Below are 27,467 nucleotides of genomic sequence, written 5' to 3' on the forward strand. Positions count from 1 at the left end.
TGGTAGGATGGTGCTTGGCATTATACAATGTACAGTCAGAGCTGTGCTGGCTGGCTCAAAGTACTCTATTACTAAAGCTGAGTAGTGTAAGAAAAAATTTCATAAATGCCAGAAGTTTGTCTCCAAAAAGGAGACCGAGGACTTCTACAATTTTATTTGAACAAAGGGAGAGAGTCCACCATGGCGCACACCTACGGCGTTTTCTCTCTTGAAGTTTCAGAGGGGGCACCCTCCTTTTATCCTAAACTGGCCACATGTTGCCCTCTTCCTTTCCCCATTGGCTGAGGCACTAGGAAGGTTCAGCCTTCCGGAACCGCCTACCACATATCCAACTTTGAACCTACTATTTTACCCTAAAATTCAGAAACTCAGGCTGTGCAGAGCCTTGTCTGTTTCAGGAGCAGAACTGCTTGGGCTCTGCAGCAAACCCACTGCCCAAAGTCAGTAGAGACACTGGGACCCATTTCAAAGACCTTAACACCCACACCTTCACCCAGCAAATTGTAAAGAGATGAGCTTTCCTCTCAGTTGCAGCCACATAGATCTACAACAGTGCTATTTCAGAGATTTATTTATGTTGCAGTGGGCTCTAAAACATGAGATGGGCTGGTATGAAATACTTTGGCTAGTTTATGCCAGTCAGGTAAAGAACTTTCAGGGCTACAAAACATTTGCAGACTCAGAGAGGTGCTTGCTTTCCAAGAGTTCACTAAGTGATAGCAGCTGAGGTGATGTGCTTGGAACACTTCCAAGTATTTGGTTGTGAGTGTTTTTCATTCAAAGCAATATCAAAGCTCTATAGTGGGTTAGGTACCACAGCCTACATTGATTTTTGATCTGGAGCTATGTTTTATGGACCCAGCAACTCTCACGCAAGGGATTCACTGAAAAGTCAAAGCAGATGTGCTGTAAAATGCTCAAAATTTATTAATCATAATTGCTTTTTTGTGTCTTAAGGAACAAAAATAAAATAATATTCAAAAACAAAAGAAAATATACCATACCCAGACAACATGACTGAGAGTAAGAAATGGGATATTAACATTAATTCTGAAAGAAATGATCCAATAAATCAGTTAAAAAAAAAAAAAGTAATAAATAGTAGTGGTCCAACTTCTTGAAGCTTCCTTCAAGAAGGAAGAATTTACAATTATTATTATTACTACTACTATTATTATTATTATACTTCTGTTTTAAAAATCCTTCATATGCCTCTGTTGCCAAATATATATATATATTTCTTCTGTAAACAGTTAACCACATAACAAAACAAAATTTAAAAATCCATATTTTCATACAGCTACTATGCTGATGGTGTTATGTAAACAAAAAGTAGTGTGCAGCAGCTTCTCACAATAGGACTTTTCATCACAAAAACATGTAGGGAAATATGTCCATCATAAATTGTTCTGAATATTGAAGTTTATAGTTTTGAAAACATATGGCTTTCTGCCCTGTAAGTTTTCCTCAGAAAAAAACAACCAAACAAACAAAAAAACCCAAAAAAAACCAAAAAACCCCCAAACATATAGAAGCAGAGGGGTAGGGTTTTCCTTGGGTTTGGTTTGTTTTCTGCATTTGTCTTTTGATTTTTCTCGGTGAACTGGAATTAAAATGTTATTAAAAGTCCAGCAATTCTCAGAAGACAAATGAACAGAAAATGTCAAGATGAACTTACACCTCTCAAGGTGTAAAAGAAAAGACATAAAAACCAATGGGAGACATATTGATAATGAAAGCTGAAATTCTGTAGACAGACATACTGGGGGTTTATGCAGAAAACATCATCTGTTCATCCAAAATTTTAGCTGCTCTTGACACTTCTGTATTTTTTGAAGTTTCTTTATTTAGTCTTATGCTCAGCCCTTGTTTGAGGACTCTCTCTAGTTCTAATTTTTGACATCTGCTTGCTCCTGAGAGGTCTTTATCTGCTGTGTCTCCTGTTGGGTGTTGCCTTGGGTAATGCACTCAGCACCCACACAGCTGCATTTCTCCACATAGGTGTAGGAGTGATCCAGGGAGTTTCCATCACTGCACATCAGAGTCACCTTTCTCTTGCTGGTCTTGATTTCCTGACAGCACGAGCATTTGTGCACCATTGTGTTTGTCATTTGAGAATATCTGATAGAAAAACCAATGAGAAAGATTCAGAATTTATGTGAGAAATAATACTGCCCCTCCCACCCATTACAGAACATAACCACAAGTTTTGTGCTTGCATGTGGGACTATTGCTCAATATTAGCATTCTTACAGTATTGTCATGAAATACAGGTTAATTGCTCCTCATTGTAAAAATGTATGACGCCAATTCTTCATTAAGGCACAGGAAAAGTAAAGAATTATTCCAGATCATGTAGTGAGCCAGTCCAGTGAGAGAATAATGAGAAACAAATAACTTCATTTTTAAATGGGCAAAATCAAAATTTGGGTCTTTTTACTGTGATATTAACAGGCTGTTAAACTCGGGGTAATCAAACTAGTACAATGCCATGTTAATTAGCACAATGGAAACAGTTGATATCTGGGTGGATATTGGACACATCAGAAAAACACTTGTGATTTGCTTGATGTAACTGGTGTAAAGAGTAGAAGACAAGAGGCCACAATTATCTTTTATGCCACTTACCGTGAGTAAGCATCACAGCTGCCTTCACAGTATGTTATCTCAACAGGTGCAGGAGATAAACAGCCATTATAGTTCATGACAGTAGTCTTATTGTGCTTCATACAAACTGAGGTCATCACAAAGCAAAGGAAAACAGGTTAAAATACATGTGCATAAAAATAGATAGCTGTGTATGATGCAACAGTTTGTAACTGAAAACTAAGGTGGAAGGAGCTGAAATAGGAAACTAAGTCACAATGCATTTTTTTTAATTGCTGAGGGCTGAATGAAGACTTGCTGTTTGTGTTATCAGTGGATGAAACATTCCTTTTTTCTTAGGCAACTTGATTCAGAATGCAGAAATTAAGAGCAGTACTGTGGCAACTGCTTGATGCACACCCATCTCTCAGAACTTGCTTCACTTTCCTCCTTAAAGAGAATGTATCTATGGAAATTGGAGAGTAGTCATAGTCCTCACCTTCCCAAAAAAAGCCAGCATTTAACAGAAGGGGATGGAAAGGTTCACCATCTGTTTCACTAGGACCTAAAATGCGTAGTGGAAATGTCCTGTTCCTTTCTTTTCCACCTGTTTCCTTTCTTACTCCAGTGAAGCAGCGAACTCAAACCTGGTCAGATGACCTCTTCTGTCTATGCACCCATTGTGCAAAATGGGCTAATATACCTAATCAGGCACATTTAATCAATACTTTTAACAAAATTATTATTACTTACGTTTTGGTACTCTTTGGCACACTAAACAGCAGCCATCGTCAGATAACCTGATATCTTCCTTAAGTGGGAAAACATAAAAAGATAACTCAGGTTTCATATCTGCATACTAAAGCAGACTTTCCCTGCTTCCTAATTCTCTCTGGCACCAGAGACTGTGTATATTTTTGTATTGACAGGAAATCTAATTTCAAGCAAGGCTAAGTATTAAGGGCACATCACTACTTTAATATTAATAAGAGTTATTTCCTCCAGAAATGGAGAAAACCCCTCAGTTTAGTAGTATAATTTCAGCAAGCAATAAAGCTCCTAGCACAATTAAGCCAAAATATTGTGACCAAAGTCAGTAAAGGTGAAGGATTATGACAGAGAGGGTAACACAATGAGTGAAATGAGTGACGTGCCAGAGGCTGATTTTTGCTTCTAGGTCCCTTAACACTTTAAGGAATCCAAAATATTATGCTGTATCCTTTTCTCGAATGTCTGATCCTCAGTGAGGATTGAAATATAACTCATTTTAATTTTGAGTTGCTTTTCTGAGATAAAATTTGACTGGGACCAAGTTCAGAGAGGATAAAAAGAGGGTTACTTCCTGCATGATGCTTCTGCTAGTTATTTTCATTGGACACCATGATCCTTCTGTCACTGGTGTTAGGCACTGCAACCTTTCCAAAAATGAGAACTGGTAGAACAGTACTTACTGGATCACATTCATCATAGTTCAAGGCAGGACAGTTTGCCTCTTTGATGACTTGAATGAACTGGTCAGCATGTTTTTCACATGTGTAAACAGTACAGTTATCACCAGGTGGATTCCAGTTTTCTCCTTCCTGAAAGTAGTCAAAAATGAATGCAAATTAAAATCTTCTTATATAAAAATGAAACAAAAGCCTCCAATGTCTTATTTTTGCTGTGTATAGTAGTTTGATTATTCCTAACAACTTCCTTGAATTTCAGCTGATAATTATTTGCCATATTATCATACTACTTATTAAGTGGTTTTCATTAACCAAGTGAAGAGGCTCTATTTTTATCTGGATATAGATGTGCTTTTTGTGTGAATAGGGTAAGTACGTGGACTCATTTGGAAAGAATAATTTGCATTTCAATGGTTTTGTCATTAGAATTTACGGATGTGTCAAAATGCCTTCACAGATAAAATTATCCTTTGAACAATATGGGTGCTACAGTTTCAGAAATGGAGGCAAACAAAAGCCCTTTGCTTTCACCCAGGTATTTTCCTATGTTGATTTCTGAAAGCCATTGTTCAGTATCATATCACAGTTGCTTCCAGAAGTCTTAGAACTGGTGTTTTGTGGTGTAAGGTACTGTTTAGGCTGTGTGGAGATTGTCCAGCCCCTGCCTGAGTAAGCATTTGTCTGAGAAAAGATGGAGGAAATAAATGTGACAAATACAAGGAGAGGAAAGAATGAAAAGACTAGCAGAGTTCCCCAAAAGTGAAGTAAACCTGAGGTAATTACATGGAGCACGTGTGTAATGTTGTCTCCCAGAGTCACTACACAAGCTGCTGCCTTGCACGTGCCACAGCACCGTCCGGGTTCCACTGTGTATTTATAGCCCTGTTTTGAAAGGAATAAAGAGACAATGGCATTAAGTCAGGTCACTGACCTGGGCTGGTGGTTACTGGAGCTGAGTGGGGTAGGAATTTCTGGCAGCAGAACAGCACTCACCAGTGGGCAGTATGTGTCACAGATAACAGGCTGGCACATGACCGTAAGGTGGTGAGGCCTTGAGGGAGAGGATGCAGAGCAGGAACATTCTTCACAGGGGCCTGATGGAACAGCAGCTCCAGGCTAGGGGAAGTTGGAAAAACCCATTATTAGTCAGTTAAAACAGGTTGCTCTGTGTATACACATCACAGAAAACACAAAGATGAACTATGTATAGGCTAAGCTATCCATAAATACAATTTTGGTTGTTTTATTTATGCAGAGTTTCTGTTTTGGTAATATCGGTTTTGGAATCAAATTCTGCTAATGCAGAAAGGAGAGCAGAACATGATTTTGCTTGTACAGAGGGTGTTAACCTCAGTGAAATAATGAATAATGAATAATGCTTCATCTCAGCCCTTCCTTCAAAATATAGACCATGATAGATGTCTCAAAAACACTACACTGTGAGCTATGTGAGGGTATATTTTTATAGTGAGCAACCCTGTGTACTTACTGCATAATAGGTTTCGTTGACTACACAGCCCTGTCCTGTAAAGAAGGAAGAAGGAGGTGTAAGTTTTAGGAGGCAGAAATGCATGAAAAAACTTCTGTTCTAGCTTTGTAGGCCCATTTCATAAGCCTGTGGCAGCAGCCTTAAAACACTCATTCACAAAAAGGCCCAGTATGATATCAGAGATAACTTGCATCTTTCTTATAAGGTTTTTGTAACTTAGAAAAATACAGCAGTAAATAGCATATGAGGAGGGTGCACGATACTTACTGCATTCAAAGATAGGACAGCAGTTTCCAGGTGGCATTATTGTGATTATTTCCTGCCCCTCTAAGCACTGAGGTGTGATGTCAGTGCAGAGGCTTGTGTTACAGTCTGTCTCATGTAAGAGAATAAAGAAAATAAGCTCAGAATTTTTGAATTAAAGCAATTTTGTTTTACATGAACTTCTGAAGTCTTCCCATGGGGTAGATATGGTAGATATCTTTTACAAAAGATAGTTTAATGACTAATTCAGTCTATGTGCCAAGGTGTTTTCAATGTGATTGGGCTTTCCCATAATCTTTGTAAAACAAAACACTGAGAAGAAGAGAGTAGTATTTGCTGGAAAGAGACAATTTCAAAGAGAAATTTGTACCAATGGGGAAATCTGATGACTCTATTTGGTAACTGGTTCTGGAACTTTCCTGAGTAATTTTTAAATAGTCAGGACTATTTTTAAAGTTAATTTTCTTAATACTGGTCTTTGAAATTGAAATTGTTTTAAATGGTTTTCAAATATTGTTTCAGATAGTGGCAGAATCAAAGGCTTTCAATGTTAAATTGTAGAAGATTTTCAGTTACTTTTCTATGTCTAACTATATAAAATCTTTTAATCTTTACATTTGTTATCTTCAGGCACTTACTGTATGCCCTCAAGAAGGCTCTAAAAAGCAGGATGAGAGAGAAAAGCATTATGACATCAATGCAAAGTATTAAAAAATGTGAACTGATTGCTGTAGTTCCCTAAAATTAATATAGTATATTGCCCATGATAAAGAACTAAGACAGTACTCACAGCACTCAGTCCTAGTACAGCATGGATCTTCTGGTATTGGTATCTGAACAGGCATGTAACCTGGTCCTTCACAAAATACTTGCTGTGTCAGAGAACATTCGTGCTTTGTACACTTCACCTTAAGAGTATTTTTGTCACAGACACATTCTTGGCAATCTTTTGTCCATTTTTCTCCTGGCTAAATAAAAAAGAAAAACATAGACAATGGAAAGAAAAAAATAAATATAAAAATAAACCAAAATAATTTTATTTGCTTCTAGTTAACATGTTCATATAGGTATGTAGTGATAACTGACTATATCAGCTTTTTCATATTTCAGATTTTATAGGAGACCCTCAAACTGTTTATTTGGGGAAGACATTGGGGGCTACTAAAGGTTCTGAGTTCACAAAGCTATTACTTTCTATATGTTAATAGTGTTAGTATGAGGGTTACAGGAGTTCTAAAGGAGAAGTGATTGAGCCTTGCATCCATTTTTTAAAAAAAATTATCATATGACATACTTATTTTCACATTAGGTTGCTGATTTCCATGCAGCTGAGGAACTAATAATGCAAGACATGAACATGATAAGCAACAGGTAAGCTTTGTTATCCATCTCTCCCTTCATTTCTAGTAATTTTAACAAGCCAAATTTGTGGAAATAAAATAAGTATATATGCCTAACTTCCACTACTACCATCTCTCTCTCTCTTTTTTTTTTAAAGTTTTTTTTTTCCCTGTATGTGAGGTTATTGAAAGAATATTTTATCACTTATTAAATTTCTTAGGGGTGCTCTAGTACTCGTTATTTTTAAGACTGAACAAACATTTGTGACAAAGTTTTGGACCAAATATCATCTTGTTTCACTTGTCTGTGCCCATTAAGCCATACTCATTGTGATACTCACCCTTCTGGACATTCCATTTGATTCTCTGCAGACTAGAAATAGAAAAAGACAGACAAACAAATGAATGGGTATTTACACCAATGAAAACTGACAAAGGAGTACATACATACAGTTTCAAATAAAAATACTGTGAAGATAAAACTAACAAGAAAATTAATATGCAGACTAATTTTGCTGAACTGTAGAGTTCTACCATCTTGGTGGGTCTCACGTAAGGAAGGATGATGGGACAAAAGGGTAATATTGACTATGATTCAATTTGTAATTGGGGATACTAAGGGAGGCTGATTTGCAATGCTCTGACTGTGTAGAAGATGACTATAGAGCTCAGGCCTCCTGACTAATAATGCCCATCTTTATTTATTCCCCAAACTAGCTACAGATGACTTACAACATTCAGAGATACAGATGTTACTCTCTGCATGCAAGAGTGTCATTCCTTCAGGACAGAAACAGCCTTCAGTTACTCCATAGCCAGGATGCTCATAGCTGGAATCGGAAGAATATATGTGCTTGAGTAGAACACTTTTGTGGTGAGGCAGAGGGCAGAGCAGTGTATCATGTCAGATGCAAGAGAGACAAAAAATGTACGCTTTCTGAAGGGCAACAGGAAGCACGTCTTCCTAGAGCTGATTGATATTTATAAATCTTGAATAAGTTAGTGACATTCACAACACATTTCATTGTGAAATATCTCAAATTTCTGAGGAAAGTAGATAGATAAGAAAAATATAAGCAGGTGCTTCAGGGTGGGGTTTTTTTTGTTTTCCAATACCTTTGGTCACAGGTAGCTGGATTAATGGGCCCACAAGGCTTGTATTCCATGCCTGATGGACAGCTGAATGCTGTATGGAAAAAAAACAACAACAAAAAAAAAAGATTAAAAATTGACAGCAGATGCATTTTTTTTCCAGAAAAAAATTATTACAGCTTTGCCTTCTTCACCTGCGGCTTCTGTGAGAAAAGACCCCACTGGATTTATGTAGACAGTAACCAAGTGTCAGATGTAAGACTTGTTTAGTGACTAAAACACTAATTTCTACCATTTATCACACACATTTTGAGTCCTGCAATACTTACAACACGTATTGTTGGTCATTCCTCTCCAGTCAATGCAGACACCTCTAGCAGCACACTCTGTAGCATATATCTCCAAACTGGAACACTGCATGGATTCATCGTCTATACGACATCCATCAAAAACACAGCCTTTGAAAAATGGTTCAGGTGGTATCACGGTGTGACATTCTGCAAAAACCCTGCAGACAGTAAAGAAAGCAACCCCCTTCTATATCAATGAGCCATCATCCAAAGTCTGTTCCTGTCAGACAACACTTTCCAGTTAATAGCATGTGACTCTGCTTCAGAAAGGAAGGCATTATGAGAAACAAAACCCTAGGAATGGCCAGTAAGCTGGGAGATAGATTCAGGAAAGATTAAGAAATTTGAAGTGCCTTTTTTTTCTAAAGATGTTAACGGTCGGTCGTAGTATTTCTGTATGTGTACACAACCTTTTAGCTGTTTGAGACTAGAAATTTAGTGTAAAAGGCAAATGCACCAGATTGAGAAAAAAGAATGAAAAAAAGTAGCAATAGAAAATTCACACATAAAGTAGCTCCAAACTTACTAGATACTACAGAAAGCATGTATAAGATGGCTTTTATAAATAACTTTGTCAGCCTACACAGGTATAGGACATACTTCAGGAAACAAGCCTTTGCACTTTTGGAGATCCATATTGTAGGTAAAATGTACAAAGAATGAAGGACATTTCTCAGCTGTTTGTATCTGCTCTCTTCACCTGTTTGGTAACTGGGTTCTCTATGATTTGTACTGAAGACCCACTTCAGATTTAGAGTTCAGTCTTTGCTTAATACTTAATGAACAAACTCTGGAAGTATTGCATCAAGGGAGTATTGATTTTAGTGCTTGCTGCATCCCTGATTTTCTGACTTTACCTCTGCTTGCTCAGTTATCTTTGGTTATACAAATCATTAAGGCAGACTAGTTTTTTTTGCAGAGGCCTTTTACTATATGTATTCCGTCATTAAGCTGACATTTTCAGCTATTATCACATGCCGAAGCTATAGCTGTTATTCTTCTTTGAAGATACTGAGACAGTTGTGTCTAGAAGAAATGAATTTGTTTTCTTACTCGCTCAAGATAAGCTTGCAGAGTGGAGGCGTCTGACACTGCGGCTTTGGTGGAGGTGTGGTTATAGCTGGTGGTATTGGTACTCCATGGCACGACTTGTTGTTGTCAACAATCCAATGATGAGCCATTTGGGGACAGGAGGAAATGATCTTACCACTTGGTAAGCGGCATTCATCTTCTTTATTGTTTGTACATGTTCCTGGAAGAGACAAGCTGGGTAAGTCTCATAAGCCATGTCAGAGATACACAATACATTCCTGGGCTGATATGTTTAGGTGTGATGTGCTCATGAAATGCATATTTTGCCTTGCTTCATAGGGAGCACTTTCTCTAGCTATAGGAACTTTAGGTTATGGAAAAATAAACAGATGTAAAACCCCAGCCCCAAAGAAATATTGAGCTTTTGACATCCTACAGAAGTTAAAGAGCAGAACTGTACTCATTTCCATTTACTGCTGTTTAAAAATCTCTGTCAGTTGTAAGACTGCATAGCCGGAGTGGGTGAGCATAACCGTGGTAGGGATGGGGAAAGAGGACCCCCTTCAATCTGTGCAGCCTTCTTACCACATTGTCCTTCAGTGTTGTTGCCAAATTTGCTGTATGGGAGCTTGACAGAGAAAATCAGACCACTAAAGGTGATGACAGCACCAATTTCTTCTATTTCAACAATCATATTGATGCCAAGAGTGGAGAAAGAAATGCCATCTTTTTTGAAGCCTGGTTCAACAATCTTTTTGTTGAAGTACATCTGAATGCAGGGTTAAAAAAAAAAAAAAACACCACGTCAGAATAAGCACTGCTTCTGCCTGATTGTTTTAAATAATATATTTGCTAATCTTCATAATATGCATAACTCCATATTGTTGTTCATCACATCCAGTGCTGATTGGCATCCTAATGACAGTGTATAATTGCATTGATATCTTGGCTTATATTGCTATATTGCTAGAATGTGATAATAATCTACATACTGTGTTTGTGATGATTGTATGCTAATACAAAGTATTCTATGCATATAAATCCAAGTATTTTCATTGTATCCCTCATGATTATGTGCCTTTGAAACATTTTTCATATGAAAATGAGTGGCAGTTTTCTTTAGCTACAGAAACATCCCTGCCATTATTATGTAATAACTTTGCCAGATAATCACACCATCTCTGTATTACATAGTAATTGATATTGGAAGAGTTGTCTGAATTCAAAATGAAGTCAGATGCCCTTAGTGCCAGTTTTATCTAGTAGTGATCATATTTATTTGTTAACTTTTCAATTCATAGCCAGTATCTTATATGAATTAATAAAGGTAAACTTATTTGCCTAACAGTTTTTTGTTAGAAGTTATTCTGCAACTCTCTTCTCACTGAATCAGGCTAAAGCACGAGTTAAAATAGTTAGTTACTGTTTTCTTTCACGGGGAACCAATGTATGTTTCTGACTGAGAATTTGACATGGCACTGTAAGGTGAGAGTGCCTGCTCAGACAAGCTTTTCTCCCTTTCTATAGATTCTCTAATCAACTAATAGATTCTCCAGTGTAAGAGTGGGACTATCTTTTTATTTTCATTGGTTTGCCAACACTACTTTGGATCATGAAGTGTAAGTTACCCCTTTTCTTCAACTATACCTCTTTTCACTGTAGGAAATTAAAGGGGGAATCGTGTCAGGGCTGTTTGGTGCCAGAAGTTCCATATGGAGAGAAAGCAGTCACCCAGCAGATAAGGGATACATATCCATCTTTCCCCTGGGAGAAGACTCCTGCTTGCAATTTGCATTTGTATTTCTTCAAAGTGTGCATGTTTACATAAGCATATGGCACAATGTACCAGTTTTCATGAAATATGAATTTTGTTCTTAGCATCCAGTGCAATCCTTTTTTTTCCCCTAGTGATACTCTCTGCCCTGATCACCTCCATGATGTGACATTCTAACAGACTGTATCTCAAAAAGGCATTAGTAAGGCTTATGGACACTATTTCTTTTTTGCAAAAATAGAAAAAAAAATATTTACCACATTGGTCATCACACCATTCATGAGTTGACGAGTCAGCACCACTTCTGCAGATTTGTAGAAAATAATAATGGATTTAGGGCAGGAGAGTCCATCTTTTGCATCGCAGTAATAATTGTCAATGTAAACACGGAAGTTGTCATATCTAGGGACAATCTGTTTCACCAGGACGTAAGTGCAGTTTTCAAGGAAGGTATAATAGGTTCCATCAAAAGTAATGTAATGAGGATCACCCCATCCACTACACACACCTGGTACAGAGAAAATATTTGGAAGATTAAGATGAGAATTTAGGTAGAAGAAAATTTTAAAACTGGAGATACTGCAATTTGTAGAGCAGCCCCAAGAAATGAAAATGCCTATATAATCTGTGTAAAGCTCAGCTTTTTTTTTTTTTTTTTTCAAAAAATGTTATTCCTGAATCTATTGATGCTTACATTGACACTCATATCGGTAACAGCATCCATTTTCATCAGGTACCAGCATTGGTGGATATTTGTTTGCACAGGTAATTTCCTTTACAGGTGGGCAGTATGTTGGTACTACATCTATACTGTTGTCTCCATTACAGATGACTTCTGTACAGTTGGATAATCTGAATCTTTCTCCAGGCTGCAAAATGAAAAAAAAGCTTTTTTCACAAAACTCTGTAAATAGGTATAAACTTTACTCCTCTTTTTAGATTTATGCTATGATGTTTCCAGTAAAGGTGGTGTTGGAAAGGAAATTAGTATGTGTTTCTTCTATTCAATTTGTGGTATTAATGATTTCTAATGTCAACTAGAGGTATTCAAAATTCTGACCATGTTATGGGGGATAACTTTACTTTTCTGAAACTAAAACAAAGACTAAAATGAATATTTTCACTGGGAGTAAAAAGTTGTCAAAATTCTATAGGATTAACTTTTTTAATGCTGAAAGGAGGTGGAAACCTTAACTACACCTTTTTCTTCTGCATGAGGAGCTCTTCTGGAGCCTAGGGGACATGTATTAGGTTACAGGAACTGATTTCCTCTATTCTGTGTATAGTGTACTTCAAGGTCAGCAGAGAACATAACAGTAAAAAAAGTTTAAAGGTGCATAGATAAAATGGCAGGACAATGGAAACAGATACAAGCCTTTACTATATCTTAAATATTTCCCTTTAGTGAAAAAATAACATACATAAGAAAACTCCCTCTACTATGTCAGCGAGAAGATACCTCATGTATGCAATGCACCAAAGAGTTTTACTAAAAATAGAGTAACAAGACTATTGTCACTTGCTTTATCAATATAAAAAACTGAAATTCAGAAAAAGGAAAAATTTGAATATTACGTCCTATATATTGCCCATCATTAGCAAAATAAATAAGACAATCACCACATGTAAGGTATAAGGACTACAACCTCTTCCAATCAGGTACCACCCAATAAATCATATTATTCCAACAGTCAAAAAATAACACAGAAATTACATACTTGTAATGGAGGGTAAATAGTGGAAACACAACCATGAAAAACAGCACTTGTAGGCGTGGAAGTCATAGCAAATGCTGTTGTTACTGAAGACAACACAGAGGAAGTGGTGGCTGGCAGAGTAGTGACAGGACAATGTACAGTGTGTCGTTCAATATTACATGTTGGGCTACAGATGGCATAAAATCGACAGCCTTCACTATCCACCCTGTTGTAAATCAAGTCACCTGTAGAAAAAGAAACAAATAAGTGAAAAGAACTCAAAAAAAAAGACTAAAAAAAAAAAGGGCAAAAAACGGAAACAAGGTTAATGAACAAAAACAAGGTCAAAAAAAAGCATAAAAGGAAAAATTGAAAATAAACAAAATAGGCAAAAAAAACAATGCACACTAACCAGGCGAAAAAATACCATCACCAATCTTGCAGAAACATGGGGTAGTTGAAATGTGAGGAAGAGGTGTTGTAAAGAAGGGTTCACTAAGGGGAGTAATGGATGATGCGCTAGTGGTGGGCGAGAGGGTGGAGAATGAGCAGTTGTAGTTGGGGGTGCAGCAGAGCACGCGGATCTTGTAGTTGAGGCACATCTTGAATTTGCCCGTCTGGTCCTCGTTCTTGCACACCAGTCCAAAGTGGACGTCGCACTGCACGACCTGCCCCACCTGCTGGATAGGAACCTCAGGGTAGTCCTCCGCCTGGCACTCGATCTGCTTTGGCTGCCGGCAGACTCGCTTGCCGGCGGCGCGGATGTGCTGGTAGGTTTCGAAGTCTCCCTGGTTGGGCCCCGAGGAGGGGAAGTCGACGTCGAACCATTGGCTCCAGGTGCACACTTCGGGTTCACAGGGGGTGGTGGAGGAAGTTGTGGTAGACGTCGTCGACGTGGGGCTGGTGGTAGTGCTGATTTCCGTGGAGGTGGGACTCGTGGTGGTGGAGATGTAGGGCGTGGAGGTGGAGGTGGTGACTGCGGTGAAGGATGGGACGCTTGTGGTCGTGGTGCTGGTGGTGGGGCTGGTTGTTATCACGGGGATTGGGACTGAGCAGTTGTAGTTGGGGGTGCAGCAGAGCACGCGGATCTTGTAGTTGAGGCACATCTTGAATTTGCCCGTCTGGTCCTCGTTCTTGCACACCAGTCCAAAGTGGACGTCGCACTGCACGACCTGCCCCACCTGCTGGATAGGAACCTCAGGGTAGTCCTCCGCCTGGCACTCGATCTGCTTTGGCTGCCGGCAGACTCGCTTGCCGGCGGCGCGGATGTGCTGGTAGGTTTCGAAGTCTCCCTGGTTGGGCCCCGAGGAGGGGAAGTCGACGTCGAACCATTGGCTCCAGGTGCACACTTCGGGTTCACAGGGGGTGGTGGAGGAAGTTGTGGTAGACGTCGTCGACGTGGGGCTGGTGGTGCTGGTGGTAGTGCTGATTTCCGTGGAGGTGGGACTCGTGGTGGTGGAGATGTAGGGCGTGGAGGTGGAGGTGGTGACTGCGGTGGAGGATGGGACGCTTGTGGTCGTGGTGCTGGTGGTGGGGCTGGTTGTTATCACGGGGATTGGGATTGAGCAGTTGTAGTTGGGGGTGCAGCAGAGCACGCGGATCTTGTAGTTGAGGCACATCTTGAATTTGCCCGTCTGGTCCTCGTTCTTGCACACCAGTCCAAAGTGGACGTCGCACTGCACGACCTGCCCCACCTGCTGGATAGGAACCTCAGGGTAGTCCTCCGCCTGGCACTCGATCTGCTTTGGCTGCCGGCAGACTCGCTTGCCGGCGGCGCGGATGTGCTGGTAGGTTTCGAAGTCTCCCTGGTTGGGCCCCGAGGAGGGGAAGTCGACGTCGAACCATTGGCTCCAGGTGCACACTTCGGGTTCACAGGGGGTGGTGGAGGAAGTTGTGGTAGACGTCGTCGACGTGGGGCTGGTGGTAGTGCTGATTTCCGTGGAGGTGGGACTCGTGGTGGTGGAGATGTAGGGCGTGGAGGTGGAGGTGGTGACTGCGGTGGAGGATGGGACGCTTGTGGTCGTGGTGCTGGTGGTGGGGCTGGTTGTTATCACGGGGATTGGGACTGAGCAGTTGTAGTTGGGGGTGCAGCAGAGCACGCGGATCTTGTAGTTGAGGCACATCTTGAATTTGCCCGTCTGGTCCTCGTTCTTGCACACCAGTCCAAAGTGGACGTCGCACTGCACGACCTGCCCCACCTGCTGGATAGGAACCTCAGGGTAGTCCTCCGCCTGGCACTCGATCTGCTTTGGCTGCCGGCAGACTCGCTTGCCGGCGGCGCGGATGTGCTGGTAGGTTTCGAAGTCTCCCTGGTTGGGCCCCGAGGAGGGGAAGTCGACGTCGAACCATTGGCTCCAGGTGCACACTTCGGGTTCACAGGGGGTGGTGGAGGAAGTTGTGGTAGACGTCGTCGACGTGGGGCTGGTGGTGCTGGTGGTAGTGCTGATTTCCGTGGAGGTGGGACTCGTGGTGGTGGAGATGTAGGGCGTGGAGGTGGAGGTGGTGACTGCGGTGGAGGATGGGACGCTTGTGGTCGTGGTGCTGGTGGTGGGGCTGGTTGTTATCACGGGGATTGGGATTGAGCAGTTGTAGTTGGGGGTGCAGCAGAGCACGCGGATCTTGTAGTTGAGGCACATCTTGAATTTGCCCGTCTGGTCCTCGTTCTTGCACACCAGTCCAAAGTGGACGTCGCACTGCACGACCTGCCCCACCTGCTGGATAGGAACCTCAGGGTAGTCCTCCGCCTGGCACTCGATCTGCTTTGGCTGCCGGCAGACTCGCTTGCCGGCGGCGCGGATGTGCTGGTAGGTTTCGAAGTCTCCCTGGTTGGGCCCCGAGGAGGGGAAGTCGACGTCGAACCATTGGCTCCAGGTGCACACTTCGGGTTCACAGGGGGTGGTGGAGGAAGTTGTGGTAGACGTCGTCGACGTGGTGCTGGTGGTAGTGCTGATTTCCGTGGAGGTGGGACTCGTGGTGGTGGAGATGTAGGGCGTGGAGGTGGAGGTGGTGACTGCGGTGAAGGATGGGACGCTTGTGGTCGTGGTGCTGGTGGTGGGGCTGGTTGTTATCACGGGGATTGGGACTGAGCAGTTGTAGTTGGGGGTGCAGCAGAGCACGCGGATCTTGTAGTTGAGGCACATCTTGAATTTGCCCGTCTGGTCCTCGTTCTTGCACACCAGTCCAAAGTGGACGTCGCACTGCACAACCTGCCCCACCTGCTGGATAGGAACCTCAGGGTAGTCCTCCGCCTGGCACTCGATCTGCTTTGGCTGCCGGCAGACTCGCTTGCCGGCGGCGCGGATGTGCTGGTAGGTTTCGAAGTCTCCCTGGTTGGGCCCCGAGGAGGGGAAGTCGACGTCGAACCATTGGCTCCAGGTGCACACTTCGGGTTCACAGGGGGTGGTGGAGGAAGTTGTGGTAGACGTCGTCGACGTGGGGCTGGTGGTGCTGGTGGTAGTGCTGATTTCCGTGGAGGTGGGACTCGTGGTGGTGGAGATGTAGGGCGTGGAGGTGGAGGTAGTGACTGCGGTGGAGGATGGGACGCTTGTGGTCGTGGTGCTGGTGGTGGGGCTGGTTGTTATCACGGGGATTGGGATTGAGCAGTTGTAGTTGGGGGTGCAGCAGAGCACGCGGATCTTGTAGTTGAGGCACATCTTGAATTTGCCCGTCTGGTCCTCGTTCTTGCACACCAGTCCAAAGTGGACGTCGCACTGCACGACCTGCCCCACCTGCTGGATAGGAACCTCAGGGTAGTCCTCCGCCTGGCACTCGATCTGCTTTGGCTGCCGGCAGACTCGCTTGCCGGCGGCGCGGATGTGCTGGTAGGTTTCGAAGTCTCCCTGGTTGGGCCCCGAGGAGGGGAAGTCGACGTCGAACCATTGGCTCCAGGTGCACACTTCGGGTTCACAGGGGGTGGTGGAGGAAGTTGTGGTAGACGTCGTCGACGTGGGGCTGGTGGTGCTGGTGGTAGTGCTGATTTCCGTGGAGGTGGGACTCGTGGTGGTGGAGATGTAGGGCGTGGAGGTGGAGGTGGTGACTGCGGTGGAGGATGGGACGCTTGTGGTCGTGGTGCTGGTGGTGGGGCTGGTTGTTATCACGGGGATTGGGATTGAGCAGTTGTAGTTGGGGGTGCAGCAGAGCACGCGGATCTTGTAGTTGAGGCACATCTTGAATTTGCCCGTCTGGTCCTCGTTCTTGCACACCAGTCCAAAGTGGACGTCGCACTGCACGACCTGCCCCACCTGCTGGATAGGAACCTCAGGGTAGTCCTCCGCCTGGCACTCGATCTGCTTTGGCTGCCGGCAGACTCGCTTGCCGGCGGCGCGGATGTGCTGGTAGGTTTCGAAGTCTCCCTGGTTGGGCCCCGAGGAGGGGAAGTCAACGTCGAACCATTGGCTCCAGGTGCACACTTCGGGTTCACAGGGGGTGGTGGAGGAAGTTGTGGTAGACGTCGTCGACGTGGGGCTGGTGGTGCTGGTGGTAGTGCTGATTTCCGTGGAGGTGGGACTCGTGGTGGTGGAGATGTAGGGCGTGGAGGTGGAGGTGGTGACTGCGGTGGAGGACGGGATGCTTGTGGTCGTGGTGCTGGTGGTGGGGCTGGTTGTTATCACGGGGATTGGGATTGAGCAGTTGTAGTTGGGGGTGCAGCAGAGCACGCGGATCTTGTAGTTGAGGCACATCTTGAATTTGCCCGTCTGGTCCTCGTTTTTGCACACCAGTCCAAAGTGGACGTCGCACTGCACGACCTGCCCCACCTGCTGGATAGGAACCTCAGGGTAGTCCTCCGCCTGGCACTCGATCTGCTTTGGCTGCCGGCAGACTCGCTTGCCGGCGGCGCGGATGTGCTGGTAGGTTTCGAAGTCTCCCTGGTTGGGCCCCGAGGAGGGGAAGTCGACGTCGAACCATTGGCTCCAGGTGCACACTTCGGGTTCACAGGGGGTGGTGGAGGAAGTTGTGGTAGACGTCGTCGACGTGGGGCTGGTGGTGCTGGTGGTAGTGCTGATTTCCGTGGAGGTGGGACTCGTGGTGGTGGAGATGTAGGGCGTGGAGGTGGAGGTGGTGACTGCGGTGGAGGATGGGACGCTTGTGGTCGTGGTGCTGGTGGTGGGGCTGGTTGTTATCACGGGGATTGGGATTGAGCAGTTGTAGTTGGGGGTGCAGCAGAGCACGCGGATCTTGTAGTTGAGGCACATCTTGAATTTGCCCGTCTGGTCCTCGTTTTTGCACACCAGTCCAAAGTGGACGTCGCACTGCACGACCTGCCCCACCTGCTGGATAGGAACCTCAGGGTAGTCCTCCGCCTGGCACTCGATCTGCTTTGGCTGCCGGCAGACTCGCTTGCCGGCGGCGCGGATGTGCTGGTAGGTTTCGAAGTCTCCCTGGTTGGGCCCCGAGGAGGGGAAGTCGACGTCGAACCATTGGCTCCAGGTGCACACTTCGGGTTCACAGGGGGTGGTGGAGGAAGTTGTGGTAGACGTCGTCGACGTGGGGCTGGTGGTGCTGGTGGTAGTGCTGATTTCCGTGGAGGTGGGACTCGTGGTGGTGGAGATGTAGGGCGTGGAGGTGGAGGTAGTGACTGCGGTGGAGGATGGGACGCTTGTGGTCGTGGTGCTGGTGGTGGGGCTGGTTGTTATCACGGGGATTGGGATTGAGCAGTTGTAGTTGGGGGTGCAGCAGAGCACGCGGATCTTGTAGTTGAGGCACATCTTGAATTTGCCCGTCTGGTCCTCGTTCTTGCACACCAGTCCAAAGTGGACGTCGCACTGCACGACCTGCCCCACCTGCTGGATAGGAACCTCAGGGTAGTCCTCCGCCTGGCACTCGATCTGCTTTGGCTGCCGGCAGACTCGCTTGCCGGCGGCGCGGATGTGCTGGTAGGTTTCGAAGTCTCCCTGGTTGGGCCCCGAGGAGGGGAAGTCGACGTCGAACCATTGGCTCCAGGTGCACACTTCGGGTTCACAGGGGGTGGTGGAGGAAGTTGTGGTAGACGTCGTCGACGTGGGGCTGGTGGTGCTGGTGGTAGTGCTGATTTCCGTGGAGGTGGGACTCGTGGTGGTGGAGATGTAGGGCGTGGAGGTGGAGGTGGTGACTGCGGTGGAGGATGGGACGCTTGTGGTCGTGGTGCTGGTGGTGGGGCTGGTTGTTATCACGGGGATTGGGATTGAGCAGTTGTAGTTGGGGGTGCAGCAGAGCACGCGGATCTTGTAGTTGAGGCACATCTTGAATTTGCCCGTCTGGTCCTCGTTCTTGCACACCAGTCCAAAGTGGACGTCGCACTGCACGACCTGCCCCACCTGCTGGATAGGAACCTCAGGGTAGTCCTCCGCCTGGCACTCGATCTGCTTTGGCTGCCGGCAGACTCGCTTGCCGGCGGCGCGGATGTGCTGGTAGGTTTCGAAGTCTCCCTGGTTGGGCCCCGAGGAGGGGAAGTCAACGTCGAACCATTGGCTCCAGGTGCACACTTCGGGTTCACAGGGGGTGGTGGAGGAAGTTGTGGTAGACGTCGTCGACGTGGGGCTGGTGGTGCTGGTGGTAGTGCTGATTTCCGTGGAGGTGGGACTCGTGGTGGTGGAGATGTAGGGCGTGGAGGTGGAGGTGGTGACTGCGGTGGAGGACGGGATGCTTGTGGTCGTGGTGCTGGTGGTGGGGCTGGTTGTTATCACGGGGATTGGGATTGAGCAGTTGTAGTTGGGGGTGCAGCAGAGCACGCGGATCTTGTAGTTGAGGCACATCTTGAATTTGCCCGTCTGGTCCTCGTTTTTGCACACCAGTCCAAAGTGGACGTCGCACTGCACGACCTGCCCCACCTGCTGGATAGGAACCTCAGGGTAGTCCTCCGCCTGGCACTCGATCTGCTTTGGCTGCCGGCAGACTCGCTTGCCGGCGGCGCGGATGTGCTGGTAGGTTTCGAAGTCTCCCTGGTTGGGCCCCGAGGAGGGGAAGTCGACGTCGAACCATTGGCTCCAGGTGCACACTTCGGGTTCACAGGGGGTGGTGGAGGAAGTTGTGGTAGACGTCGTCGACGTGGGGCTGGTGGTGCTGGTGGTAGTGCTGATTTCCGTGGAGGTGGGACTCGTGGTGGTGGAGATGTAGGGCGTGGAGGTGGAGGTGGTGACTGCGGTGGAGGATGGGACGCTTGTGGTCGTGGTGCTGGTGGTGGGGCTGGTTGTTATCACGGGGATTGGGATTGAGCAGTTGTAGTTGGGGGTGCAGCAGAGCACGCGGATCTTGTAGTTGAGGCACATCTTGAATTTGCCCGTCTGGTCCTCGTTTTTGCACACCAGTCCAAAGTGGACGTCGCACTGCACGACCTGCCCCACCTGCTGGATAGGAACCTCAGGGTAGTCCTCCGCCTGGCACTCGATCTGCTTTGGCTGCCGGCAGACTCGCTTGCCGGCGGCGCGGATGTGCTGGTAGGTTTCGAAGTCTCCCTGGTTGGGCCCCGAGGAGGGGAAGTCGACGTCGAACCATTGGCTCCAGGTGCACACTTCGGGTTCACAGGGGGTGGTGGAGGAAGTTGTGGTAGACGTCGTCGACGTGGGGCTGGTGGTGCTGGTGGTAGTGCTGATTTCCGTGGAGGTGGGACTCGTGGTGGTGGAGATGTAGGGCGTGGAGGTGGAGGTGGTGACTGCGGTGGAGGACGGGATGCTTGTGGTCGTGGTGCTGGTGGTGGGGCTGGTTGTTATCACGGGGATTGGGATTGAGCAGTTGTAGTTGGGGGTGCAGCAGAGCACGCGGATCTTGTAGTTGAGGCACATCTTGAATTTGCCCGTCTGGTCCTCGTTTTTGCACACCAGTCCAAAGTGGACGTCGCACTGCACGACCTGCCCCACCTGCTGGATAGGAACCTCAGGGTAGTCCTCCGCCTGGCACTCGATCTGCTTTGGCTGCCGGCAGACTCGCTTGCCGGCGGCGCGGATGTGCTGGTAGGTTTCGAAGTCTCCCTGGTTGGGCCCCGAGGAGGGGAAGTCGACGTCGAACCATTGGCTCCAGGTGCACACTTCGGGTTCACAGGGGGTGGTGGAGGAAGTTGTGGTAGACGTCGTCGACGTGGGGCTGGTGGTGCTGGTGGTAGTGCTGATTTCCGTGGAGGTGGGACTCGTGGTGGTGGAGATGTAGGGCGTGGAGGTGGAGGTGGTGACTGCGGTGGAGGATGGGACGCTTGTGGTCGTGGTGCTGGTGGTGGGGCTGGTTGTTATCACGGGGATTGGGATTGAGCAGTTGTAGTTGGGGGTGCAGCAGAGCACGCGGATCTTGTAGTTGAGGCACATCTTGAATTTGCCCGTCTGGTCCTCGTTTTTGCACACCAGTCCAAAGTGGACATCGCACTGCACGACCTGCCCCACCTGCTGGATAGGAACCTCAGGGTAGTCCTCCGCCTGGCACTCGATCTGCTTTGGCTGCCGGCAGACTCGCTTGCCGGCGGCGCGGATGTGCTGGTAGGTTTCGAAGTCTCCCTGGTTGGGCCCCGAGGAGGGGAAGTCGACGTCGAACCATTGGCTCCAGGTGCACACTTCGGGTTCACAGGGGGTGGTGGAGGAAGTTGTGGTAGACGTCGTCGACGTGGGGCTGGTGGTGCTGGTGGTAGTGCTGATTTCCGTGGAGGTGGGACTCGTGGTGGTGGAGATGTAGGGCGTGGAGGTGGAGGTGGTGACTGCGGTGGAGGATGGGACGCTTGTGGTCGTGGTGCTGGTGGTGGGGCTGGTTGTTATCACGGGGATTGGGATTGAGCAGTTGTAGTTGGGGGTGCAGCAGAGCACGCGGATCTTGTAGTTGAGGCACATCTTGAATTTGCCCGTCTGGTCCTCGTTCTTGCACACCAGTCCAAAGTGGACGTCGCACTGCACGACCTGCCCCACCTGCTGGATAGGAACCTCAGGGTAGTCCTCCGCCTGGCACTCGATCTGCTTTGGCTGCCGGCAGACTCGCTTGCCGGCGGCGCGGATGTGCTGGTAGGTTTCGAAGTCTCCCTGGTTGGGCCCCGAGGAGGGGAAGTCGACGTCGAACCATTGGCTCCAGGTGCACACTTCGGGTTCACAGGGGGTGGTGGAGGAAGTTGTGGTAGACGTCGTCGACGTGGGGCTGGTGGTGCTGGTGGTAGTGCTGATTTCCGTGGAGGTGGGACTCGTGGTGGTGGAGATGTAGGGCGTGGAGGTGGAGGTGGTGACTGCGGTGGAGGATGGGACGCTTGTGGTCGTGGTGCTGGTGGTGGGGCTGGTTGTTATCACGGGGATTGGGATTGAGCAGTTGTAGTTGGGGGTGCAGCAGAGCACGCGGATCTTGTAGTTGAGGCACATCTTGAATTTGCCCGTCTGGTCCTCGTTTTTGCACACCAGTCCAAAGTGGACATCGCACTGCACGACCTGCCCCACCTGCTGGATAGGAACCTCAGGGTAGTCCTCCGCCTGGCACTCGATCTGCTTTGGCTGCCGGCAGACTCGCTTGCCGGCGGCGCGGATGTGCTGGTAGGTTTCGAAGTCTCCCTGGTTGGGCCCCGAGGAGGGGAAGTCGACGTCGAACCATTGGCTCCAGGTGCACACTTCGGGTTCACAGGGGGTGGTGGAGGAAGTTGTGGTAGACGTCGTCGACGTGGGGCTGGTGGTAGTGCTGATTTCCGTGGAGGTGGGACTCGTGGTGGTGGAGATGTAGGGCGTGGAGGTGGAGGTGGTGACTGCGGTGGAGGATGGGACGCTTGTGGTCGTGGTGCTGGTGGTGGGGCTGGTTGTTATCACGGGGATTGGGATTGAGCAGTTGTAGTTGGGGGTGCAGCAGAGCACGCGGATCTTGTAGTTGAGGCACATCTTGAATTTGCCCGTCTGGTCCTCGTTCTTGCACACCAGTCCAAAGTGGACGTCGCACTGCACGACCTGCCCCACCTGCTGGATAGGAACCTCAGGGTAGTCCTCCGCCTGGCACTCGATCTGCTTTGGCTGCCGGCAGACTCGCTTGCCGGCGGCGCGGATGTGCTGGTAGGTTTCGAAGTCTCCCTGGTTGGGCCCCGAGGAGGGGAAGTCGACGTCGAACCATTGGCTCCAGGTGCACACTTCGGGTTCACAGGGGGTGATGGAGGAAGTTGTGGTAGACGTCGTCGACGTGGGGCTGGTGGTGCTGGTGGTAGTGCTGATTTCCGTGGAGGTGGGACTCGTGGTGGTGGAGATGTAGGGCGTGGAGGTGGAGGTGGTGACTGCGGTGGAGGATGGGACGCTTGTGGTCGTGGTGCTGGTGGTGGGGCTGGTTGTTATCACGGGGATTGGGATTGAGCAGTTGTAGTTGGGGGTGCAGCAGAGCACGCGGATCTTGTAGTTGAGGCACATCTTGAATTTGCCCGTCTGGTCCTCGTTCTTGCACACCAGTCCAAAGTGGACGTCGCACTGCACGACCTGCCCCACCTGCTGGATAGGAACCTCAGGGTAGTCCTCCGCCTGGCACTCGATCTGCTTTGGCTGCCGGCAGACTCGCTTGCCAGCGGCGCGGATGTGCTGGTAGGTTTCGAAGTCTCCCTGGTTGGGCCCCGAGGAGGGGAAGTCGACGTCGAACCATTGGCTCCAGGTGCACACTTCGGGTTCACAGGGGGTGGTGGAGGAAGTTGTGGTAGACGTCGTCGACGTGGGGCTGGTGGTAGTGCTGATTTCCGTGGAGGTGGGGCTCGTGGTGGTGGAGATGTAGGGCGTGGAGGTGGAGGTGGTGACTGCGGTGGAGGATGGGACGCTTGTGGTCGTGGTGCTGGTGGTGGGGCTGGTTGTTATCACGGGGATTGGGATTGAGCAGTTGTAGTTGGGGGTGCAGCAGAGCACGCGGATCTTGTAGTTGAGGCACATCTTGAATTTGCCCGTCTGGTCCTCGTTCTTGCACACCAGTCCAAAGTGGACGTCGCACTGCACGACCTGCCCCACCTGCTGGATAGGAACCTCAGGGTAGTCCTCCGCCTGGCACTCGATCTGCTTTGGCTGCCGGCAGACTCGCTTGCCGGCGGCGCGGATGTGCTGGTAGGTTTCGAAGTCTCCCTGGCTGGGCCCCGAGGAGGGGAAGTCGACGTCGAACCATTGGCTCCAGGTGCACACTTCGGGTTCACAGGGGGTGGTGGAGGAAGTTGTGGTAGACGTCGTCGACGTGGGGCTGGTGGTGCTGGTGGTAGTGCTGATTTCCGTGGAGGTGGGGCTCGTGGTGGTGGAGATGTAGGGCGTGGAGGTGGAGGTGGTGACTGCGGTGGAGGATGGGACGCTTGTGGTCGTGGTGCTGGTGGTGGGGCTGGTTGTTATCACGGGGATTGGGATTGAGCAGTTGTAGTTGGGGGTGCAGCAGAGCACGCGGATCTTGTAGTTGAGGCACATCTTGAATTTGCCCGTCTGGTCCTCGTTCTTGCACACCAGTCCAAAGTGGACGTCGCACTGCACGACCTGCCCCACCTGCTGGATAGGAACCTCAGGGTAGTCCTCCGCCTGGCACTCGATCTGCTTTGGCTGCCGGCAGACTCGCTTGCCGGCGGCGCGGATGTGCTGGTAGGTTTCGAAGTCTCCCTGGTTGGGCCCCGAGGAGGGGAAGTCGACGTCGAACCATTGGCTCCAGGTGCACACTTCGGGTTCACAGGGGGTGGTGGAGGAAGTTGTGGTAGACGTCGTCGACGTGGGGCTGGTGGTGCTGGTGGTAGTGCTGATTTCCGTGGAGGTGGGGCTCGTGGTGGTGTAGATGTAGGGCGTGGAGGTGGAGGTGGTGACTGCGGTGGAGGATGGGACGCTTGTGGTCGTGGTGCTGGTGGTGGGGCTGGTTGTTATCACGGGGATTGGGATTGAGCAGTTGTAGTTGGGGGTGCAGCAGAGCACGCGGATCTTGTAGTTGAGGCACATCTTGAATTTGCCCGTCTGGTCCTCGTTCTTGCACACCAGTCCAAAGTGGACGTCGCACTGCACGACCTGCCCCACCTGCTGGATAGGAACCTCAGGGTAGTCCTCCGCCTGGCACTCGATCTGCTTTGGCCGCCGGCAGACTTGCTTGCCGGCGGCGCGGATGTGCTGGTAGGTTTCGAAGTCTCCCTGGTTGGGCCCCGAGGAGGGGAAGTCGACGTCGAACCATTGGCTCCAGGTGCACACTTCGGGTTCACAGGGGGTGGTGGAGGAAGTTGTGGTAGACGTCGTCGACGTGGGGCTGGTGGTGCTGGTGGTAGTGCTGATTTCCGTGGAGGTGGGACTCGTGGTGGTGGAGATGTAGGGCGTGGAGGTGGAGGTGGTGACTGCGGTGGAGGATGGGACGCTTGTGGTCGTGGTGCTGGTGGTGGGGCTGGTTGTTATCACGGGGATTGGGATTGAGCAGTTGTAGTTGGGGGTGCAGCAGAGCACGCGGATCTTGTAGTTGAGGCACATCTTGAATTTGCCCGTCTGGTCCTCGTTCTTGCACACCAGTCCAAAGTGGACGTCGCACTGCACGACCTGCCCCACCTGCTGGATAGGAACCTCAGGGTAGTCCTCCGCCTGGCACTCGATCTGCTTTGGCTGCCGGCAGACTCGCTTGCCGGCGGCGCGGATGTGCTGGTAGGTTTCGAAGTCTCCCTGGCTGGGCCCCGAGGAGGGGAAGTCGACGTCGAACCATTGGCTCCAGGTGCACACTTCGGGTTCACAGGGGGTGGTGGAGGAAGTTGTGGTAGACGTCGTCGACGTGGGGCTGGTGGTGCTGGTGGTAGTGCTGATTTCCGTGGAGGTGGGGCTCGTGGTGGTGGAGATGTAGGGCGTGGAGGTGGAGGTGGTGACTGCGGTGGAGGATGGGACGCTTGTGGTCGTGGTGCTGGTGGTGGGGCTGGTTGTTATCACGGGGATTGGGATTGAGCAGTTGTAGTTGGGGGTGCAGCAGAGCACGCGGATCTTGTAGTTGAGGCACATCTTGAATTTGCCCGTCTGGTCCTCGTTCTTGCACACCAGTCCAAAGTGGATGTCGCACTGCACGACCTGCCCCACCTGCTGGATAGGAACCTCAGGGTAGTCCTCCGCCTGGCACTCGATCTGCTTTGGCTGCCGGCAGACTCGCTTGCCGGCGGCGCGGATGTGCTGGTAGGTTTCGAAGTCTCCCTGGTTGGGCCCCGAGGAGGGGAAGTCAACGTCGAACCATTGGCTCCAGGTGCACACTTCGGGTTCACAGGGGGCAGGCTTTGAGTATGTTGTAGTTTTTGCTGTTGTGCTGCTTGTCACTTTTGTAGTTTGTTTTTGAGTTTGCATTGTTGGTTTTGTTGTTATTCTGGTGTGGATGTAATCTGTTTTTGGTTCAGTTGTGTATTCAGTTGTTGTCTTGTGTTTTGTTTGTAAACTTAGAGTTATTGGTTCTGGTCTGAGCATTGTACTTGAATACCTTGTAGTTGGTTGTGTTGCTGTAGTCAGAATTTCAGGGGTTGTTTCACATGGCATGCTTATATTCGTGCAGCATTTAAAACGCAATTCATAATTGTAGCAGATGGGTGGCAGTTGATCTTTATTGTAACATTTCAACCCTTGTTCTGTGTTACACATTATGTGTTGCTCCAGTAGAGGATATGGTGTGTTAGGGAACCGTACTGCTCTACATTCCACATCCTTTCTATTGTTGCAGACTTTGTATCCCTTATTTTTAATGTTCTCAATCGTATCAAAATCTCCATCATTGTAACCTGACCCTGGATAACTGACATCATACCATCTTGACCAGTAGCATTTTTCTTTGAAGCAAAGAGGAATTGTTGAAGGGGATGTGGTGACAGGTGTTGTCATTTTAGTTGTTTCTTCAGTGGGTGAAGGTATGAATGTTGTACTTTCAGTAGTAACTGAATATGTTGTTTCAGTAGATGTTTCTGTCAGAGTTGGAGTTGTGACTGGGGTTGATGTGCTGAAAGGCGTTGTGGAAAAGCATGGTACAAAAACACAGCAGAGGATTCTGATTTCGTAGTTATTGCACATTGTTGAAATTTGATCCTTGTTGTAACATATAAGCCCTTGTGTTGTACTGCAGTCTACTTTTTGGCCAAGGTCTTTCAGTGGTATATCAGGGAACTTCTCTGCTCTGCATTCAACAGCCTTTGGGGCTTTACAAACTTCATAACCTTTTGCTCGTAAATCATCAAATGTTTCAAAATCTCCCCCATCATAGCCAGGGGTTTGTAAACTCCCATCATACCATTCTGACCACTCGCAGACTTCATGAACACATACTGATGTAGTTGGTGACACTGTGAAGGAGAAAAGGAAAAGGAAGAGACCATGAAATTAAGAATGAATTCCTGTAAATACTAATATTTTTTTTGTTCTTATTTTAAATGGGCTGACAATTTTCCTGATGTAATTTGTCTTGCATTACGCTCCTGTAGTGCATCAGTTTATTTTAGCATGTTGTAGAACAGAAAATCCATCACCCAGCAATTTAATGTAGTGACATGCTTCAA

General features: G+C 48.0%; 1 protein-coding gene across 1 annotated transcript in view; it reads right to left on the bottom strand.

The window, feature by feature from the left end:
* Positions 1-1,889: 1,889 nt before the first annotated feature.
* The window catches only part of LOC128809002 (mucin-5AC-like), a 45,445-nt gene continuing 19,867 nt past the window's right edge, over positions 1,890-27,467 (bottom strand). The window contains exons 29-45 of the mRNA XM_053980694.1: positions 21,614-25,777; positions 13,485-21,277; positions 13,094-13,317; positions 12,070-12,244; positions 11,633-11,883; positions 10,187-10,370; positions 9,623-9,821; positions 8,549-8,727; positions 8,244-8,313; positions 6,696-6,755; positions 6,426-6,445; positions 5,524-5,558; positions 5,028-5,150; positions 4,038-4,166; positions 3,340-3,397; positions 2,629-2,734; positions 1,890-2,121 (exon numbers count right to left, since the gene is read on the bottom strand). Coding sequence (XP_053836669.1) covers positions 1,890-2,121; positions 2,629-2,734; positions 3,340-3,397; positions 4,038-4,166; positions 5,028-5,150; positions 5,524-5,558; positions 6,426-6,445; positions 6,696-6,755; positions 8,244-8,313; positions 8,549-8,727; positions 9,623-9,821; positions 10,187-10,370; positions 11,633-11,883; positions 12,070-12,244; positions 13,094-13,317; positions 13,485-21,277; positions 21,614-25,777 — 14,002 coding nt within the window. The remainder of the gene's footprint in view (positions 2,122-2,628; positions 2,735-3,339; positions 3,398-4,037; positions 4,167-5,027; positions 5,151-5,523; positions 5,559-6,425; positions 6,446-6,695; positions 6,756-8,243; positions 8,314-8,548; positions 8,728-9,622; positions 9,822-10,186; positions 10,371-11,632; positions 11,884-12,069; positions 12,245-13,093; positions 13,318-13,484; positions 21,278-21,613; positions 25,778-27,467) is intronic.

This window comes from Vidua macroura, chromosome 6 (genome assembly GCF_024509145.1).
Source record: "Vidua macroura isolate BioBank_ID:100142 chromosome 6, ASM2450914v1, whole genome shotgun sequence".
In the NCBI taxonomy this organism is placed as follows: Eukaryota; Metazoa; Chordata; class Aves; order Passeriformes; family Viduidae; genus Vidua; species Vidua macroura.